This window comes from Balaenoptera borealis, assembly GCF_965194805.1.
Source record: "Balaenoptera borealis genome assembly, chromosome: 1".
In the NCBI taxonomy this organism is placed as follows: Eukaryota; Metazoa; Chordata; class Mammalia; order Artiodactyla; family Balaenopteridae; genus Balaenoptera; species Balaenoptera borealis.
In genome coordinates this window covers 85,985,702-86,005,664 of record NC_138860.1, presented here as the reverse complement: position 1 = coordinate 86,005,664, position 19,963 = coordinate 85,985,702, and the positions used below count along the sequence as shown (strand labels likewise).

The 19,963-nt window shown below is 51.1% G+C and overlaps 2 protein-coding genes and 1 long non-coding RNA gene across 12 annotated transcripts in view; 2 read left to right on the top strand and 1 right to left on the bottom strand.

Annotated features, from left to right (window-relative positions):
* The window catches only part of LOC309614300, a 276,916-nt gene that overhangs the window by 85,371 nt on the left and 171,582 nt on the right, over window positions 1–19,963 (bottom strand). The gene's annotated exons all lie outside the window — the stretch shown is intronic.
* TARS2 (threonyl-tRNA synthetase 2, mitochondrial) lies at window positions 105–11,104 on the top strand. Of its 7 annotated transcripts, none has more exons than XM_082361620.1 (18): window positions 105–245; window positions 572–768; window positions 1,087–1,210; window positions 1,889–2,013; window positions 2,791–2,908; window positions 3,027–3,091; window positions 3,346–3,424; window positions 4,606–4,752; window positions 4,942–5,040; window positions 5,343–5,560; window positions 6,036–6,198; window positions 6,416–6,553; window positions 6,735–6,812; window positions 8,516–8,616; window positions 8,827–8,928; window positions 9,104–9,176; window positions 9,665–9,779; window positions 10,731–11,104. In XM_082361620.1, the coding sequence occupies exons 1-18, from the start codon at window positions 180–182 to the stop codon at window positions 10,877–10,879; spliced, it is 2,157 nt and encodes a 718-aa protein (XP_082217746.1). In that variant the 5' UTR covers window positions 105–179; the 3' UTR covers window positions 10,880–11,104. The 7 variants fall into 7 exon arrangements, 6 of the variants coding, with proteins under 6 accessions (XP_082217746.1, XP_082217749.1, XP_082217750.1 ...); XM_082361622.1 differs by lacking the exon at window positions 10,731–11,104 and adding an exon at window positions 10,559–10,578 and having other exon boundaries at window positions 152–254; XM_082361621.1 differs by lacking the exon at window positions 10,731–11,104 and adding an exon at window positions 10,199–10,341 and having other exon boundaries at window positions 152–254.
* On the top strand, window positions 11,482–19,939 carry ECM1 (extracellular matrix protein 1). 4 transcript variants are annotated; one of them, XM_082361798.1, is made up of 10 exons: window positions 11,482–11,757; window positions 12,926–12,988; window positions 13,069–13,170; window positions 13,278–13,355; window positions 13,450–13,530; window positions 14,658–14,980; window positions 15,249–15,623; window positions 16,138–16,358; window positions 16,528–16,615; window positions 17,043–17,513. In XM_082361798.1, the coding sequence occupies exons 1-10, from the start codon at window positions 11,688–11,690 to the stop codon at window positions 17,271–17,273; spliced, it is 1,632 nt and encodes a 543-aa protein (XP_082217924.1). In that variant the 5' UTR covers window positions 11,482–11,687; the 3' UTR covers window positions 17,274–17,513. The 4 variants fall into 4 exon arrangements, with proteins under 4 accessions (XP_082217924.1, XP_082217926.1, XP_082217927.1 ...); XM_082361800.1 differs by lacking the exons at window positions 16,528–16,615; window positions 17,043–17,513 and adding an exon at window positions 18,992–19,939; XM_082361801.1 differs by lacking the exon at window positions 16,528–16,615.

Genomic DNA, 19,963 nt, shown 5'->3' with positions numbered 1-19,963 from the left:
TCGCTGCTCGCGCTGTGTGGGGTGTACCTCGTCGGAGTTCCTGGAGGTGGTCCCAGACTGGAGTGGCAGCTGTAATAACCAATAGGCATGGACATTGTTGGGCCGGAAGCCAATGAGGAATCTGGCGATGGAGAAGCTGCGATCATTTATTTGAGGATGTAGGACGGGTCTGAAGGAAAATGGGGCTGTATCAGAGGTGGCGGCGGCTTCGGATCCCAGGGTTACAAGCCTGCGGGCTGCACACGGTGCGTGAGGTACCCAAAGATTCCGAACCACATTGGACCCAGCCCAGCGGAACCCCAAAGTGTAGGCTCTCAACCCAGCCTGACCCCCTCTACTCCCGCCCTGCGTCTCCAGACCCGGCTACCCTAGCCCTTAGATGCGCCATCTTTTTCCTAGGGTCAGCAGCCTGGGGGGCCTAGGGCTCCCAGCCTAGGACCCGTTATCACCCAGTCCTTTTAAAGACTAGGGATTAGGACCACGGCCACTTAAATGTTCTAATTTCCCACTGTCCCCAATCCCAAGAAGGAACGGTGGGACATGTGTTACCTCCTAACATCTTTCCCTCCAGGCAGCTGTGCCGACCCCTCCACACTGGTTGGTAGAGCGGCTTGGCCTTTTTGAGGAGCTATGGACTGCTCAGGTAAAGAGGTTAGCAAGCATGGCACAGAAGGAACACCGGACTATTAAGATATCACTTCCTGGAGGCCAGAAAGTGGATGCTGTGGCATGGAACACAACCCCTTACCAACTAGCCCAGCAGATCAGGTACCAGGCCCATTCTTTACCTACCAGGATAATCCTTCTATCTCTGTACTTTCTCGATTTGAGCAGGGAAAGAGCTCTGTATGTTTATTCCATTCGCATCAAGACAGCTTTTCCTGCTGATTCCTTTTTATCTGCATTTCATAGTTTCATAGTCTCTGCCCTTCCTCTATTATGCATCGCGGAAAAAAACGATAGGTTCTTTTGCTCTGGTAACACATTTCCCCTTTCAAGTTTGGAGTTGCTAAGAGATTAGTCCCTCTCTACCCCTTTGGATGGTAACCTTGTTTTTCTCTTTTTCCCCATCCCCCACTGCTGAAGTTCTAAACTGGCAGATACTGCAGTGGCTGCTCAAGTGAATGGAGAACCTTATGATCTGGAGCGGCCCTTAGAGACAGATTCTGACCTCAGATTTCTGACATTCGATTCTGCAGAGGGGAAAGCAGTAAGTTTCTTCCTTATCAGGGATACAGTGGCTACTAAACTTAAGAGATGTTTAAGTGGGCACTTCTAGCATTTATTTCTTTTGCCTCAGTTTCTCCATTTGCAGTTGGGAGGGAGGCCTACCACAGATTGCTTGTCTTGATTATTCCTGGCTAAGCTGGAAACTTAGGGTGAAAGTTTTTACTTAGCCTGGGTCTATTAAGCGTGATCATTGTGCTAGTGAAAGGGAGAGATATAAAGTTGAAAACAGAGGATAATAATGCCACGTTAGCCCTCCAACTCTTGAGACATGCATTATAAGTCATCTGTAGCATATATTTAATTTTAATGTGGCTTGCACAACCGAGCACATCACCTGGCCTCATCTCCACTTTTTTATGTCAGCTTGGATGGCATGAAAACTGACTAGCCTCCTACTATGCTCTAGAACCGGAAGCACTGAGGAGTGAGGCTTGCTCTCTTCTGTGCATTGCTTCTAGTGGCCTTCTTTCTTTTCTATTCAGTTGTTTTTGTTTTCGTTTTACTTTTTACTATTTAGTGGTCACCCCAAAGTCAGGTTCCCCATTTTGTGATAGTTATTCATACTGGTTTCATGCCAGCTTCTCTGAGGAGAGGATCCGAGAGCTAGGGGCTGAAGGAGAAGGTTATGAACTCATGAACTCCTTTCTTGTGAACCCAGGTATTCTGGCACTCCAGTACCCATGTCCTGGGGGCAGCAGCTGAACAACTTCTAGGTGCTGTCCTCTGCCAAGGTCCAAGCACAGGATGTGGCTTTTACCATGATTTCTTCCTTGGAAAGGAACGGTGAGTAGTGCAAGGAAGGAGGAGAATGATTCTGGGGTGGTTTCGTTTTCAAAGATTTCACCATATTTTACTTTATTTTTCTGTTTTTTTGAGCTATAGTTGACAAAGTTGTAATATAAAGTGTACACGTGGTGATTTGATGCATGTATACATTGTGAAAGGATTCCCACAATCGATTTAATTATCACATGCTTTTTTTGTGTGTGTGAGAATGCTTAAGATCTGCTCTTAGCAAATTTTACTTATGCAATACAGAATTTATCAACTATAGTCACCATGCTATACATCAGTTTCTCAGACCTTATTCATCTTATAACTGAAAGTTTATACCTCTTTCCTGGGGTGTTTTCTGAGACCTTTTTCTGGGGCCTCAGGCATGTTAAGTTTGGAGGAGAAAGAAAGCTTGGGGCAGGTCCCTCCATGCCTCAACTGTGACATAGGTACCACTTTCTCCACTAGTCCATGTCCTTCCTTTTCTAAATCTGCTTGAAACTTACCTTCTCTAGCTTTTATGAATTCTTCAACTTTTACTTCATCCCTCATTACTGTTGCTCTAGTTTTCTTTATCCAGATTGCCTGCACACAACATTTAATTTAGTACAGAGAGCTTTTGCTCCAGCTGTAAACTTTGTACCTGATTTCCTATTTGTTTTCCCCTAGTCTGTTTGTCTTTGCCAATAATTTTAGATGTTTTTGGAAGGCAGGATTTCATCCCCTGGCCAACACCCAGGTGATACTCCTTAGAGGATGGAAGCCAACCAACCCTCATCTTTCCAGGACAATCAAGGGCTCAGAGCTGCCTGTTTTGGAACGGATTTGTCAGGAACTTGCAGCTGCTGCTCAACCCTTCCGGAGACTAGAGGCTTCCCAGGATCAGCTTCGGCAGCTCTTCAAGGTGGGGTGGAGACACACAAGTTTAGGAGGATAATCTAGAGACGTGAGGGAAGGAGTGGCTCTCTCTCAGGACTTCTTCGTGGGAATAAAGACTTGTCTTCACTCTTCCCTTCTTCCAGGATAACCCGTTTAAGCTTCACCTGATCGAGGAGAAAGTGACAGGTCCAACGGCAACAGTATATGGGTGAGAGCTGTCAAGATTGAGGGAAACAGGGAGAGGTGGGGATGCACTAAAGAAGGCCAGAAATGGGATAAGGGAAAGAAGATAGAAGGTAATCTGTTGCTCCCAAAAAAGAAATGGGAATTGATTTTTATCTTCCATTGCTTTCTCTGTGGAATAGTTCTTTATGTCTCTTTCTGTCAGCTAAACACCCTAGAGGGAGAATCCTAGAAGCTCAAAAACCTGGAAGTCACTAACTGGCCCCTTCTTTCTCCCAGGTGTGGTATGTTGGTTGATCTGTGCAGAGGCCCCCACCTTCGGCATACTGGACAGATTGGAGGCCTGAAGCTGCTAACGGTCAGTTGTGAGGGCTGGATTAGGTTGAGATTCCTGTTTTCACTGGAGTGAGCTGGGGAATGGGAAGGTGATCCTCTCTCTCAGCCCCTTTTCTGCTCTGATAGCTAAGGGGGGAATCCAGAAATAGAAAGAAACTTTGTCCCTGCCTTTTAGAAATCCCCATCTGATGACAGATACTGGACATCCTGCCAGGGCCCAGAAGCCAATTCCGAGTCCATAGTCAGACATTAGCACTAAGGGAGATGGCGAGGGAGGGCATGAACAGGCTGGACACGGTCATGTAGGGAAAGCTCCTGTGGAGAGAGCCAGTGTGGAACACCATTTGACAGGCACAGAGAGAATACTCTGAAGTCAAAGGCCTGCCCTTTCTGAAAATATTGCTCCTGGGCAAGGTGAGCTATTAGTTGGAATAGGAGCAGGGAGAGAGGGGAGAGGCAGATATGCAGAGCAGAAAACCCTGGACTGAAAACCTAGGCATCCGCTCTTAGTCCTGTCTCTGCCATTGATGAAGTATGCGGCCTTGGGTAAATCTCCTTACCCGTTTTCCCCATCTATAAAATGAAGCTGATTCCTGTCCTACCAGTAAATCGACATCAAAGAGACAAAACCAACTAACACAAGAGAAAGTGAGGAAAAGTTAAAAGTGCTATAAAATGCGGGCTGTTTCTTATTAGTACCATACAATTGTTCAAGGAAAGAACAAGCAGAGGCATTTGAATTTCATGGATCCAGGAATAGGACCTAGTGTGGGAGACTGAGTTTTCTAGCAGCTGTATGGGAGATTGATAAGGGGATGGATAGACTAATATTTGACCAGAACTTAGGGTTACTTCCCTGAGCAGTCATTGATGAGAAGGGAAAGGAACAAAGTACACGGGTGCTGGTAGGGCAGTGGTAGTGAGAATGGGGACAAAAAGAGGTGGCAGGGTAAGGTTAGAATTCAGCAGGACATATGTAGAAATCAAGGCTCAGGCACCTCCAGGGTGGTAAACATGGCAGGGGGTGTCTGGAGGATGGCGGTGGCCATCCTCCCGGTGGTGATGGCGGGAAAAGTAGAGAGAGAGATGAGATGGGATCGTTGTCAAGTGTCATACCTGTGATGCTTACGCTCAGAGTATCATATGAGGATTGAAAGAGAGGTTGTTCTCATCTTCCCTTTGACTCCCTTTGTCCTCCCACAGAACTCATCATCCTTATGGAGGTTTTCCGGCACCCCAGAGACACTGCAGAGAGTGTCAGGGATTTCCTTCCCCACTGCAGAGGAGCTGAGGGCCTGGGAAGAGTGGAGGGAGGAAGCAGAGTTACGGGACCACCGGCGCATTGGGAAGGTACAGAGACTGGGAAGATGGGGGCAGGGTGGGGGTGATGATAAGGGTTGGAGAGAGATGCAGGAACCTGACTGTGAAGTTGAGAGTAGATTCGGAATCCTGCAGACTGAGCAGCTTGGTCAGTTATCTCTTCTGGGTTCCCAAGCCCCCGCTTCCCCGTTGAAGTGACCATTGCCGTCCCGACTCCAGGAACAGGAGCTCTTCTTCTTCCATGAACTGAGCCCCGGGAGCTGCTTCTTCCTGCCTCGAGGGACAAGGGTGTATAATGTACTCATGGCTTTTATCAGGGTAAGGAGGACCCATGTTCAGGGGAAGGAAGACTGGGGAGGGACTGAGGGCCTAGAAGAAGCCAGGTGTTAGAAGAGGGGGATTAGAAGTTTAAATGTAAATATCGTAAAGTGCTAGTAACCTTTATCAAGGGCCTAGAAATGTGTGGTCTGCAGTGAGGAGCATACCGAGGGAGGATGGTGCTTGCTAGGTTGTAGCTGTGCTCAGCATGAACTGAGGGCCCAGAAGAATCACACAGCCGCCATCCTGCCTCCTCTCCCCCCAGTCACTCTGGCCTTCCATGTCTGCACCCTCCTCTCTAGGCCGAGTACACCCGCCGTGGTTTCTCGGAAGTGAAAACCCCCACGCTGTTTTCTACGAAGCTCTGGGAACTGTCAGGGCACTGGGAGCATTACCGGGAAGACATGTTTGCCCTGCAGCCCCCGGGCTCTGACAGCCACGCCGGCTCCCAGAGTGACCCCTCTACCGGCCAGCCCGCAGACACGCTCGCCCTCAAGCCCATGAACTGCCCTGCGCACTGGTGAGCTGGCATCCAGGAGACCTGGGTCCTCCCAGGGCTAGGGCTAGGCAGCTGGGTTACTAAATACTAAGTTGTAGAAAACTTGGAATCGTATTGGAACACCTGATTTGAGTCTTGAATCTGCCCTCTAGCTCACCATGTGAATTTGGGAAAATCATTGCACCTCCCTAAGCCTCAGTCTCCTCATGTGTAATATCAAGGGTTTGGAGTTGCTCTCTAACGTTCTTTCAGTTCAGTGCCTATCACAGAACAGGGGCACAGTAAGTGATGTCTGTTATTGTTGTTACTGAGATTCACTTTTGAACCAGGCAGGGCCCAGATTGTGATGAGTGGGATTGACAGGACTCAGGCATGCCGAGGCTGGAGAGCGCGTTAGCTGATGGTGCAGAGAAGGGAAGCAAGCAGCCTGGGCGGAGGAGCAGTCTTCAGGGGCTAGTTTTCCCTGTGGCCCTGACTCCTCCCCACCCCAACTCAGCCTGATGTTCGCCCACCGGCCCAGATCCTGGCGAGAGCTGCCCCTGCGACTGGCCGACTTCGGGGCCTTGCACCGGGCCGAGGCCTCTGGCAGTCTTGGGGGACTGACCCGGCTGCGGCGCTTCCAGCAGGATGACGCTCACATCTTCTGTGCACCCGATCAGGTGGCCCTTCCCCAGCTCCACCAAAGCATTTCTAAGCCGCCTTGCATTCTCCTTGTGAACTGCCAACATTCCTGACCCTCAGTTGCCCTCTTTATATATGATAATTTAACTACATTCTATCGCAACCTTTCCTTTATGTTTTTGCCCTCTTTTCCCCAAACTACCACCACCCCAGAGCTCTAGCTAGCACGCAGCTCACCTGCCCTTATTCCCCCAGCTGGAAGCAGAGATCCGAGGCTGTCTTGATTTCCTCCGCTCTGTGTACACTGTCCTTGGGTTCTCTTTCCGCCTGGCACTGTCTACCCGGCCATCTGGCTTCCTGGGAGAGCCTTGCCTTTGGGACCAGGCTGAGCAGGTGAGCAGGTGGTAGGGAAGCAGAGGCAGATAAACCAGTCTCTGATGGAAGGAGAGGGGAGATGGGAATCAGGGTCCCTGGCAGAGGCATGTGCTGAGAGGGTCACTGTGGGGGACTAAGGGATCTGTTGTTCATAAAGTTGAAGATGACATATTCCTCTCTTGTATCCTTTCCTCTGAAGGTCCTTCAACAGGCCCTAGAAGAATTTGGAGAACCCTGGGACCTTAACCCTGGAGATGGTGCCTTCTATGGGCCTAAGGTAAGCTGGGGACCGTGGTTAGAGTCTTATTTATTCCTTTTTTTGTTTTGTTTTATTAACTGTTTAATAGATACGAAGGAATGTTTTTTAAATTTGTGTAAGATATAAAGCAGAGCAGTACATCTCCTGCTCTCATGGAACTTAGGTCTGGTGAGGGCTCTGGGAGGTAAATAGGGTGTTTCAGCACCGTGGGATCAGTGCTGTGTAGGTACTAAGGGGGCACGTTACTCAGGAGGGTCAGGAAAGGCTTCCCATAGGAATCTCTTTCCGATCTGAAAGGTAATCGTTGGCCAAGTAAAAAGGTGCTTCAGGAGGGAACGTTGTAGGCAGAGGCTGGGGCGAAGAGTAAAAACTCACACAGCAATTTGGAAGAGGTGAAAGAAGTCAGGGAAAAGGGACTGTAAAGTGTCTGCTGGATTTAGTGAAAAGGCTGTTAGGTTTTGAGGGTCCATTTTTCAGTAAAGTGGGGACTGGACGTGGAGTCAGAAGTGAATGAATGAACCTAACACTTCCAAGAACATTGGCTCTTATAAAGGCAAAGGAGAGTAGCTGACAGATCCAAAGAGATGTTGATGAAGGGAGAGACTTGAGAATGTTTAAATGCTGTGATGAGAGGGAGCCTGTTTGGGTCAGGGAGAAGTTGAAGTTGTAGAAGGGGTTTCAGTAGAGGAAAGTTTCTGGGGAGTCTTGAGGGGTGGGATCCAGAGCCCTCCACAGAAAGAACCACCTGTGCTGTTGTTTAGGGGGTAGAAGGAAAGGCTTGGGGGTAGGTGCCAGGATATTTATAGGTGTGGTGACAGAAGTTGAGACATTTTCCTATCTCATGATACCAACTGTCAGAATTCTCCATGAGATAGGAGGCAGGATCATTTGCTGAGATAGGATTGGGGAATAGGAGAGTTGTCAGTGAGGGGGTTGAAGATGGGAAGAGAGGAGAAAGCTTGAAAATCCTTGAGGAGAACGACGCAGAGCTGATTAGGGCAGCCAAAGGATTGCAGGCAGCAGCAAGGGTTCAGTTGAGGTTCACAACAGCAACTTGCATCAGTCGCTGTTTTTGCGTCTGTGTGGTGTGTGGCGTGCTGGGCAGCACTGGGCACTTCTGTTCCAGGGCCAAGGAGGTGGGAGGCGAGGGTGCCACCAGGGTGGGGTTTTGTCATGTGGATGTGACAGAAGAACAGTGATACCAGGGAACCAGGGAGAGTGGTTACAGCTGCATGGGGAAGGAGAGGTGGGAGAGGCTGAGAGGCCTGTGAGTGGGAAGAAAAATGAGGAGTTAAGGAGCCGAGAGACTGAAGAGCCATTAATAGGAATAATTGTCAGAGCTGGAAGGACAAGAGATAGTAATCAGAGCAGGTGTCTGATGGACTGTTTCAGAGGCACAGCCATTCTGGGCGGTGACAGCATGAAGGATGTAGCCATAGTGTGGGCGCGGATGAAGGTCTCTGAGATGAGGAACTCAAGGAATTGAGAGGCCAGGGTGAGGATGGGCCATTCATGTGAATATTGATGTTCCCTAATAATACACCACTATTAAGCGGAAAGAGCCACCGCCAGAGTCTGCAGCGAGTGACGGACAGCACGATGCAGCTGGGTGACACGTCTCTCCACACAGCCTGGGATGTGGCTAGGTAGAAGGGGGTGGCATGCGTAATGGAGGATACTGGTTCTGGTTTCTCTCATGTCCTCCCTTCTGTCTCCTCCAGATTGACGTGCACCTCCGCGATGCCCTGGGTCGGCCCCATCAGTGTGGGACAATCCAGCTTGACTTCCAACTGCCCCTGAGATTTGACCTCCAGTACAAGGGGTACAGAACCTTGTCCTGTCCCCTTTTCCCTTGGCCCATGGAATAGGTGGAGGACAACTTCCCTTTCTGCCTTTGACCCTAAAAACTAAACCACATCCTCCACACCCTCCCTTGCCAGGGCTGAAGATTCTTGGAAACTGGAAGGTGATCTTGGGTGCACATTGTGTGACACTTTTCCATTCCATCCACCCCCCCGTCTTTCCCTCCAAGGCAGGCGGGGGCCCTGGAGCGTCCAGTCCTCATTCATCGAGCAGTGCTAGGTTCTGTGGAAAGGATGTTGGGAGTGCTGGCGGAAAGCTGCGGGGGAAAATGGTGAGACCTCTGACCCCCGATTCCTGTTCTGGCCCTCAAGCCAGGTAGTGCATGCTCCACATCCTGGCTCCCTTCAGACTCCAGCTTCTGGTTCCTTCTAGAATCTGCTCCCTGCAGCCACACTTGGGGTCTGAGCCAGGATAAATAACTTGCCTTCCTCTGTTCTCTCAATCAGGCCACTATGGCTGTCACCATTCCAGGTGGTGGTCATACCTGTGGGGACTGAGCAAGAGGAATATGCCAGGGAGGTGAGGAGTTGGGGGTGAGGCTGGGGGCCAAAGCAAGACTAATAGGGAGGCTGGGGACGAGCAATGGGTAGCAGAGGCCACATGGGGTAGTGAAAGGGGCACGGCACTTGGAATCACAAGACTGGACTCAAATTAATAAATGTTAAATGCTGACAGCTGAGCACTTGGCACAAAAGGGGGCTTGCAGAAACGTTTCTTTTATTTTTCCTCTCTAGAGAGAAGTAAGGATATGGACAGTACTAGAGTCGAGCAGCTGGTTGGGCAGAGTGCAGGGAGGCCTGGCTCCAGGAGGAGACCGACAGGGAGGCTGGGGGGCTGGGGAGAAGCCTCAATGTAGAGAGTGAGGAGGGTTTGTCCCTGAGAAGGGAGAGCCTTGAGGCAGAGGAAGGAGGAGCAGATGGGGGAGCTTGAGGAAAACTGGCATCAGCCTGTTCCAGCCCCTCAGCCTTCCATTAAATCAGGTTCCTGTCAATGATCCTCTGCCCCAGGCACAGCGGAGCCTGCGAGCTGCAGGACTGGTTGGCGACCTGGACGCTGACTCCGGACTGACCCTCGGCCGGAGGATCCGCCGGGCTCAGCTTGCCCACTACAATTTTCAGTTCGGTAAGACCGGGTCAGCACAGCCCTCAGAGCCTTGCACTCTTCCACTTGGCCTGTATGTTGTTCTTTCCTGTCTACTACGTTCGGTCATCCGTGTATTTGGGTAAATTGCAGCTCGTTACCTGAGCTGGGCAGGAGCCAGGATTCAGAACTCCTGAGCCACTTGGGCCCTAGGCTCCTTCACCCCCTGACCAGCACCTCTGACCCTCAGAACAGTTTTCTTCTGACCCCCACCCTAGCTCTTGGTGTCTGTTAGTAATTAGCCAAGGGAGCATCAGACAGGAACAGGAAGGGTTAATAAGGCATTAATTAGTTAGCTTTGCTTATTCTAGACCTAGATAGAGTCAGCCCTAAGGGATGAGGAAAAAGACCTCAAGAAAAAAAGTCTAGGCCTACCTTGCTCCTTTTTTTCATTTTCCAAGGTTCAGAGCTCTGTCTTGAAGGCAAGAAGTAGGAACGTCTCAGCCAGATTACCTGATTCTCTAGTTTTACACATCCACTCATCCTGCCAGCCTTGGAGCAAGCTGCCCATGATCCCGTGGACTTGCACATGTATCATCCACCCTGCCACCCTCCCCTTTCTGTAATGTACACACACACGCACACACACACACACACACTCCGTCTCTCTCTCTCTCTCTCTCTCTCTCTCTCTCTCTGGATCTGCTTCTTGATCTGTTTGTCTTTCTTTGGCTGACCCTACTATCTCTGACCCCTGGGCTCCTGAGTGGAAGTGATAAGGCATGTAGGAGAATGTGTGGAATATTTCTTTATCTCCTCAGGATGACCAGGGAACCTGGAGAGCAAGAGATAGCTAAATATATCCTTTCCCGGAACCATGTCTGAGCTCTGCTCTTCCTAAAGATTTCGGTCTCTTACATTTCTGCATAGCAAAAGGAGATATCCTCTGGATAAATTTGCCCTGAGATTCGCAAACCTCCCCTCTTTCTGCAGTGGTTGGCCAGAAAGAGCAGAGTAAGAGAACAGTGAACATTCGGACTCGAGATAATCGTCGACTTGGGGAACGGGACTTGGCCGAGGCTGTACAGCGGCTACTGGAGCTACAGAACACCAGGGTCCCAAATGCTGAAGAAATTTTCTGAGCTTTTGTGTATAGATGTGGCAAAGACCTGTAGGAGCTATCAGGCCCCCTTAACACGGAGGGGCCCAACCTAACTGACAATAGTCTGAAGTTCCCCAGACCCCTCAGAACTCGTGTGGAGGCATGAATCTGCTGTCATGGAAAGAGATTTGGTCTGGGGGAAGCTGTAGCTGTTTGGATGTGAGGAGAGCGAAACTAAAAATAATAAACTTGAAACTACTGGGAATGTGTCTTCATCTCTGACTCCTGATGGGGACATAAAAGGGAGTTTGACTCTGTCTCCCACTGTTTTGTCCTAGGGGATTGGGGTAATTGAAAAGGGGCAGCCCATGGCTCTCACTGGTTGGGGAGCTCCCTGGGATAGCTGTCCTGTTCCCCTGTCTAAACTCCTCAGTGCCCTGTTTCCCCAGCCCCAGTTCAGCAGGTTGTCAGATCCATTCTCCAAAGAAGACCAAATGGAGAAATTGAGGCACAAAACAAAGTCTCAGACCTCTCTTGCTCCAGGATTCTCAGAATCAGTTTCTCTTGGGATTGGGTTCACCATTCTTCTCAGTCCTCTCAGGAGCCCTCAGGGTGTGTGGGAGGAGTGTCTGCCAGAGGAGGAGCAGCTGGGACTGAGTCACGGCAGGAAGCTGAGGAGGGCGGTAGCTATCCCCAGATAGACTATAAAGAGGAGAAGGAACCAGCCCTGAAGTTCACAACAGCAGTAACAGTAACTGGAGAAGCAAGCTCCCAGCAGCGCAGCCCTTCAAATCGGATCTGCCTGAGAGGACCTACTTGGGTGGCCGTCGACCAGTCCTTGCCCCAGGATGGGGACCACGTCCAGAGCAGCCTTGGTCTTGGCCTGTTTAGCTGTTGCTTCTGTAGCCTCTAAGGGAGGTGAGTTGGGGTCGGAGCCAGCACTTGGAAAGGGGGCCTGGCCAGCATGGGCCTGGGGCCTGGGTCCAGCCATCCCGGATGGCTCATCACCAGCAAAAGGGTGCCCCATTTGGCTGCCTGTTTCTGAGCAGGCCTGTGGTGGGCCTAGGCACTGGAGCCTTTAACCAGGGAGGGGAGCAGGGGTACAGAAGGAAAGGGGTTCCTAGAGATTGCTGCCAAGAAACACATATTGGAGTCAAAACGGACAACTGCGGGGGTGGATAGATTCACAGAGTGAGGGGGCCTGATGTATATGTGGCACCTATTAGCCAGAAGTGAGAAGAAGAGGAACTCCCAGGCTGCTCAAAACCAGTTTACTGACCCAGAGAGCCTTGAGTGACTCCCTACCTGGTTAGGAGAAGAGGGCTTCATCCATCTACAGGGGACCAGGCACAGCCACTCTCTAGCTCACACACACATTATCCGCTTAGATACCAAACAAAATGTTACTGTGGGGAACTATTGCAAGAGTGTCATAGATCTAATCTATCTGGAAGACCCTGTCTTGTCCTTCCCAGGTCTTGGTCTTTGTGACTGCAGATCAGCTACAGGTGATTCCTTTCCCTGTGGCTGTGGCGTGAATTGCCTCAGGAGTCCTGAACCATCCCAGTTTCCCAGGTCCTAAATTGAGACCTGAACTAAGGGGGATCTGAGACTAGCTGAAGGGGAGGCACTTCAACTTCTGTGTGGGCTCCTTACCAGAAGGCCCAAAGATGTTTAAAGGGCCTGTGGTAGGCAGGAGGGTGGAGGAGATGGGCAGGTGAGGCTCCAGCCAGTTCAAGGTCTGGACTGTGGAGAGAGCCCAGAATCTGTAAGGGAAAGACACTGACACAAGATTAAGGCCTTCCTTCCCAGCCCCATGTGTCACACTCCCTTTAGGCCTGGACTTGGGAGACCCAAGGCTTTGAGCGTGGTAGAGGTGAGGCTGTCAGATTATCACACCCAATCGGTCTTGACCAGGTGTGTTTGGGGGGTGGCTTAGGGGACGTGGGGCAGGAGCAGTACAGAGAGGCTTCTGGTGTCTTGGTCATCTTTTCTAAGCTCTTAACCTCTACTGCCTCCCCTTCCCATGCTCAGGGCCAGGAAAGGGCCCCTCAAAACCACCCCTGACTCACCCTTCCTCTTCCAGACATCAAGGCTTCGGGGCAGAGGGAGCTGGGGCCAGTGCACCTCACCCACCCCCTTCAAGAAGGTAAGAGTTTGGGGGAGTGGCATGGGATTGGGGCTCCAGGAGGAAATGTAGGCTCTGACCATCTCCCTTCTTGCTGGTAGTTGGCTATGCTGCACCCCCTTCCCCACCTCTGACCAGAGCTCTCCCCATGGATCACCCTGACACCTCTCAGCATAGCCCTCACTTTGAAGGACAGAGTGAAGGTAAGTCTCAGTTGCACCTCTAGGTTTCTAGTCTGACTTACTTCCTGATCTTCAGAATGGGAGGGGAAGAAGGAGTGGGCTACTTACACACTCCGCTTTCTGTATAGTACAGCCATCTCCATCTCAGAAAGCCAGCCCTGTCCAAGAGGAGCTGCCCCCTCCCCGACTCCCTGTGGAGAAGAAAGGTGAGTGCTTGCCCTTTCCCTCACTCCCACCCACTGCATCTGGCTGACATCAGCCTGATCCTTGCTCTTTTGTGTCCTCACCCCTATCTTGCAGGGGATCCGCCTCTCCCTCAAGAGGCCGTCCCCCTCCAAGAAGAGCTATTCCCTCCCCAGGTCCCTACTGAACAGAAGGAAGGTAAGTGACTCCTTCCCCTCTTTACCCTCCTCCTGCCTACGCGTGGCTGACAGCATGGGCTTTGGGGCTTTTGCCACTTATTAGCTGTGTAATAACCTTGGGTAAGTTACCTCTCCAAGCCTTAGTTTCTTTATTTGTAAAATTGGGGAAATAATACCTATTTTATAAAATTATAAGATTACATGACACAAAAGTAGCATTTATTTTCACTTCTCTATTGAGTTACTTTTTTTTTTAAAGCATATGCTATTTCTTTCTTTTTTAAAAAAATTTTATTTATTGATTGATTTTGGGCTGCGTTGGGTCTTTGTTGCAGCACGCGGGATCTTTGTTGAGGCATGCGGGATCTTTCGTTGCGGCGTGCAGGTTTCTCTCTAGTTGTGGCATGCGAGTTTTTCTCTCTTTTCTAGTTGTGGCGCATAGGCTCCAGGGCACATGGGCTCTGTAGTTGTGGCACGCGGGTTCCAGAATGCATGGGCTCTCTCGTTGAGGTGTGCGAGCTCAGTAGTTGTGGCGTGCAGGTTTAGTTGCCCTGTGGCATGTGGGATCTTAGTTCCCTGACCAGGGATCGAACCCGCATCCCCTACATTGGAAGGCGGATTCTTTACCACTGGACCACCAGGAAAGTCCCTCTATTGAGTTACTTTTTATGATTGGGAACTGGCCTGTCTTCTAGAGATGCCCGTCCCAACATGAATGTTTTTTACGCATCTCCTTCTACCCCAGTAGACCCATCTTTCCTTTATCAAGAGATGACCTTCTAATCTAAGCAGAGAGAGAGTGAGTGACAGCTTTAGTCTGTCCATCCCCCAGCTTTAATGCTCAGACCCTGGTCGGGGTAGTGGGGTGGGGGAGCAGGTATTCTGAGCCTTGGGAAGCAGCACAGGGAGCAGGCGTGATTTGGGGTCAGGGAGCTATAAGGGTGACACCTTTCATGACTCAGGTCTCTTTTCCTTTTGGTCAGTCATTCTGAAGTTAAGAGCCACGAATTCATTTGTCCCCTTTTCCTCTATATCCTCCCAACACTTTCTCCTCAACCCCAACTTCTTTCAATCCTCCCAACTCAATCCAGCCTTTCTCTAGCCCTCTGCATGTTCCCCCTTCCCACTCTGTTCTCCCCATTCTAGAAAAGCTGGCTCGCTTCATGGACCACAGCCACCCAGAGCCTGAGTCTTGGAATCCAGCCCAGCACTGCCAACGGGGCCGATACCAAGGGGGCTGGGGCCACCGGCTGGATGGCTTCCCCCCTGGGCGGCCTTCTCCGGACAATCTGAACCAGATCTGCCTTCCTAATCGTCAGCATGTGGTGTACGGCCCTTGGAACCTGCCAAAGACTGGCTTTTCCCACCTTGTTCGTCAGGGTGAGACCCTCAATTTGCTGGAGACTGGATATTCCCGCTGCTGCCGCTGTCACAGCTACACAAACCGCTTGGACTGTGCAAAAGTCATGGTAAGGGTTGGGCTCTTGATCCTGGGGATGTCCTTTAACCCCCAGACAGTATGTGTGTGTTTCAAGGACTAGAGGCCTAGGCCTGGGTATGCAGGAACCTCAGGTCCCTTTCATTGGCCCTACCTTGGGCCTCCTCATTGTGCCAGAAGAGCAGAGGACAGCCTCTGCTTCTTTATTATCTGCATACCCAGGGTCCTTTTTGGAGCCTGGGAGGAAAACAGGTATGTGGAGAGTGGGCTACCAGGCTGATCTACTCCTCTTGCTCTAGTGGGAGGACGCAATGACCCGGTTCTGTGAGGCTGAGTTTTCTGTCAAGACCCGAGCCCATTGGTGCTGCAAACGTCGGGGGGAGGCTCGATTCTCCTGCTTCCAAGACGAAGCTCCCCGGCCACACTACCAGCTCAAGGCCTGCCCCAGCCACCAGCCTGGTATTTCCTCGGGTCCTGAGCTGCCTTTTCCCCCTGGGCTACCCACACTGGACAATATCAAGAACATCTGCCACCTAAGACGCTTCCGCTCTGTGCCACGCAACCTCCCAGCTACTGACCCCATCCAAAGGCAGCTGCAGGCTCTGACCCGGCTGGAGGGGGAGTTCCAGCACTGCTGCCAGCAGGGGAACAACCACACCTGTACATGGAAGGCCGTAAGTGGGCATCCCAGCATCCTGAGAACCTGTCTGCCTGCCCACCTGTCTCTGACCTCTGATCCCACCAGCCTATTCATCATCCATGTACCTACCCCCTGTGAGCATGTCTGCCCATTCATCTGCTTGTGAATGTCCGTCCATCCACTGTGTTCTTCGTCTGAGTCTGTTCATCGTGCACCTTCATCCTGCACTCCTGGCCTCGTCCACCCAATCCCCTACACATGTACCTGTCTGCCATCCATCTATCCAGCTCTGGCCTCACCCGACCCTCTCTGTCTACCGTTCCAGCACATCTCCTGTGGCCAGCTCCGAACCTCATCTGTTCTTCTCCCCTTCCACCTTCCCGATCCCATACATCCACAGCTGCCTCCTTGCCCTCTGGTTCTTTGCCCTTCCCTTTTGGCACCTGGGGCTGAGAGTCCCTCATCTCATAGCGTAGGGCAGTGAGGGAAGCAGTGGGTCAGGAGGGCCAAGTGTCCAGGCTTCTGATTTTCCTTTTTCTGGCCCACAGTGGGAGGATACCCTTGATAGCTACTGTGATCAGGAAAAGGCTACAAATACCCACCACTACTCGTGTTGCCACTACCCTCCTAGCCCTGCCCGAGATGAGTGCTTTGCCCGGCAGGCTCCCTATCCCAACTATGACCGGGACATCTTGACCCTGGACCTCAGCCGAATTACCCCCAACTTCATGAGTCATCTCTGTGGAAATCAAAGAGTTCTCACCAAGCAGTGAGTCTTGCCCAGTTCTTCCCCAACTCTTTTCCCTTCTCCAAAACCTCCCTTTTGGGACACCCTCTGGGGCACTCTTGGGAAGAGCAAAATCATGGTCTGCAAGCACCATTTTGATGCCTGGAGACACCCAAAGACCCTGACCCCTACCCGTTTCCCACCAACATAGTAAGCAGATTCCTGGGCTGATCCAGAACGTGACTGCCCGCTGCTGTGACCTGCCGTTTCCAGAGCAGGCCTGCTGTGCTGAGGAGGAAGTGAGTGTGAGGGCAGGGCGTCATAGTCTCCAGAGGAATGCAGAGGAGGGGAGTGAGAGGGCTGGAACTGCAGGATGCCCCTTCTTTTAGTACCTCAAACCAGCCCACTGAAATAATGAGGACTACTGGGGAGATCTTTTTCCTTGGTTCCAGGAGTCTTCACTCCTGACCTGACCTGCTCCCCATCTCTAAGTGCCTATCATGCCTTCTCTGGGCCTCTAGCTTCTGGCATTTCCAGATGTTCACATCTGTCCATCACAAGGAGTCTAGCTGTGAAAGGCAGCCTTGTACTCTCTCTGAGCCCCAGAAGGGATCTAGGGAGAGAGCAGTAGAAGCTGAGGGAAGGGGGACTTTGGACATCCAAGTAACCAGGCCTGACCTCTGACAACCCTCCTCGCCTATCATGTCTGCTTTACTCCTTCATCAGAAAGCCGCCTTTATTGATGACCTGTGTGGTCCCCGACGTAACTTCTGGCAAGACTCTGCCTTCTGCTGTAATCTGAGTCCTGGGGATGAACAGATCAACTGCTTCAACACTAATTATCTGAGGAATGTGGCTGTAGTGGCTGGAGACATTAGGGATGCCAAGGACCAGGGGGAGCAGGGCCCAACTTGGGGAACAAATATCAGCCCCACCCCTGAGCCCAAGGAAGAGTGAGTCACCCCAGAGCCTTGGAGGATCAGATTGGGGGACCCCACCCTCCTGGAACACTCATTACAGTAAACACCTCTTGGATTTGGCCTCATCGTGTCTGTTGTCTCACACAAACACACCCTCCTAAGCCTGCCCGATTTTCTTCAGTGTCTGGCCCCTGAGGCCCACTGCCCCACCCCCACTAACTGAGCAGAAGTCTTTCCACAGGCTTTGTTGGGACCAAAACTAAATGGTTTAACTTCAGTATTTGTCATTGAATTTATTCACACATTTAAAAGGAATGTCACTTTGTTAGTTGGCTATCAGGATTCAGAAGTGGAAAAGATATGATTCATGTCTTTGTTGAGCCCCCAAAATGCACAGCCCTGCCTGACATTTTTTAATCTTCACTTTTGATCCTTGGAGTCCATGTGTTTATTCATTCAGTATACATTGACTGAACTCCTGTCGATGTGCACTGTGCTAGACTGCAGGATACACGTTCGGAAAACACACAGTTCCTTCCTTCAGGTTGCTCACATTCCAGGAACCTAGCAGGTGTGATAAGTGTTGTGGTACAGGGCTGCCAGAGTGCCAGTATGCTCGGAGCACTTGATAACCAGGCCAGAGCTGGGAGTAGGGCCGGGGGCAGTAGGGGTGCACCAGGGAAGGCCTCTGCAGGGGTGAGGTCGGAGCTTCTCCAGGAGAGGTAGAGGGTACAAGGGGCAGGTACGGACCAGGCGAAGGGGCAACTCATGCAGAAGCACAAAGGCTGAAAGGACCTGACTGGTGGTTGTTCCTCCCAGATGAGGCTGGAAAGATGAGCAGGAGCTCATCACGAGTGACTCATCTGCCCGGCTTAAAGGGCATCTTGGCACCTCTGCCCGCTAGGGCACCGGCGGTTTCAAGCAGAATATGTGTTCAGATTTGCCTTTTACGATGTCTAGTCGGCAGCCAGCCAGGCAGGAACCTGGGAGGCCAGTTCGGACAGTGTCGTGCCAATGCTTGAGGGGAGGGCGCCGTAGCACCCAGACTGGAGCTAGACCACAGGGTGGCGGGACCCTGCGGCCCTTCGAGGTTGACCACAGGAAACCGGAGCCTCCAGGGTGGAGCTGAAAGAACTGGAATGAAGGCTTAGTCCCGTGGGGATGAGTCCTCTGTGATTCTGCTGCCTGCACAACTTTCCAGAAAGCAGGACGTCCCCGGCCCGGCTTATGGAGGAAGAGGGTGAAACAGGGACTGCCGTCCTTCCCCAGCCGGGGACTAGATGAGCCCCAGCAGCTCTAAAACTGACACCCGCCGTTCCCTCCGCTCCTCCACCGCCTTTTATTTATTTACTTACACTTTGCCCGCATAGCAGTTTTTAACTCATCAGCGTCTTAGCAGCTCCTTCGCCTGTCCGTCAGCACGGGGGCCAATGAGCGGGCGAGAGACACTCCGTGCCCCGCCCCTGCGACGGCAACCCGGCCAGCGCGGGCCTGCGCGACCCCGGCTGCGCGCTCGGGTAGCGCTCTCGGAGGGCGTCAGCTTGTATGCGCGGACGTCTGGACCATTTCTGATCGCCTCTGGGCGCCAGGGACCGGGCTGGCAGAGGCAGGGCTCCCTCTTTCCCCCACACCGTCCGCTCGTCCGCCCTCGGTGTACGGGTCCAAACCAGCTCGCGGGGCGGAGCCCCGGCCGATGGAGGGACGGGCGGGCAGCTCCACCGGCAGAGGCACCACTAACGGGCTCTGTCCCTCCAGGAGCTTCCCGGAGATGCTTTCGTACTGCGTTTGCAAAGCGCCCCGCCAAGTCTGGAGAGGGAGTCCGAGACGCGTTGGACCACAGTCCCAGCCCCGAGGAGTTTACAGTCTGCCGGGGAGGAGAGGAAGGAAACCAGGAAAGCAGTAGTAAGCAGCTATCATGAAAAAAATATCAAGTGCTAAATAGATATAAGCATCAAGAACTGAGAGTTAAAAGAGGTAATTATCTGTAGGAATCGGGGTACTGTTAAATGGAGGAGGTGGCTTTCCACAGAGCCCCGAAGCATGGATAGGATTGCTGTTAGTTACCAAATGGTGAACGTGTTAACATTTATGGCAATTCGTTGTATAGAAAAACTTAAAATATATTAAATTCTATACAGTGCTGTATGTCAATTATATCTCAATAAAACTGGAAGAAAAAAATAAGTAAAATAAAATGTACTAAGTTCAGATAAAGGAGTCAGAGACCCTAACTACTTGGAGGGGCTGGGAATGCTTTATGGAGGAATGCAGGCTTGAGTAGGATTTTGCTGGAAGGGAAAGGGAGGATGAACAAAGCACTGGGTGTATGCAAAGTTCAGCTAAAGTAAACAGAGTATATGTTTTTGTTAAACAGAGTGCTAAGTATTCTGGCTATAAAGAATATTAAAAAATCGTCCTCAAGGAGTTTTAGCTCTATGGAGACTTGAATATCTAATTATAGATATTCTCAGGATTCTTTGGGAGCCACCTAGCCTGGCTTTCAGGTAGGTCTTCTGGAGGAGGAAATAAAGCAGGAATTGTGGTTGGTATATTTGAAGAGCCACTAAGTAGTAAAAATAGTGTGGGGGAGTAGCTAGGCATGAGGTTGGAAATTTCAGACTTTCTGGAAGATCTTGAAACACGATAGAAGTCACGCCAACTTGGGGATAAACACCTATAAAGGGTTGTAAAAGAAAAGTGATGTGAACAAATTTATTTTTTAAAAAG

Excerpts from the sequence above, each read along its gene's own strand:
- TARS2 (XM_082361619.1), top strand. The coding sequence starts at position 180 with ATGGGGCTGTATCAGAGGTGGCGGCGGCTTCGGATCCCAGGGTTACAA. Across the intron at positions 4,753-4,941 it reads ACCACCGGCGCATTGGGAAG|GAACAGGAGCTCTTCTTCTT; the intron begins GTACAGAGACTG and ends TCCCGACTCCAG. Across the intron at positions 5,561-6,035 it reads ATGAACTGCCCTGCGCACTG|CCTGATGTTCGCCCACCGGC; the intron begins GTGAGCTGGCAT and ends ACCCCAACTCAG.
- ECM1 (XM_082361798.1), top strand. The coding sequence starts at position 11,688 with ATGGGGACCACGTCCAGAGCAGCCTTGGTCTTGGCCTGTTTAGCTGTT. Across the intron at positions 13,356-13,449 it reads ACTCCCTGTGGAGAAGAAAG|GGGATCCGCCTCTCCCTCAA; the intron begins GTGAGTGCTTGC and ends CCTATCTTGCAG. Across the intron at positions 16,616-17,042 it reads CCTGCTGTGCTGAGGAGGAA|AAAGCCGCCTTTATTGATGA; the intron begins GTGAGTGTGAGG and ends CTCCTTCATCAG.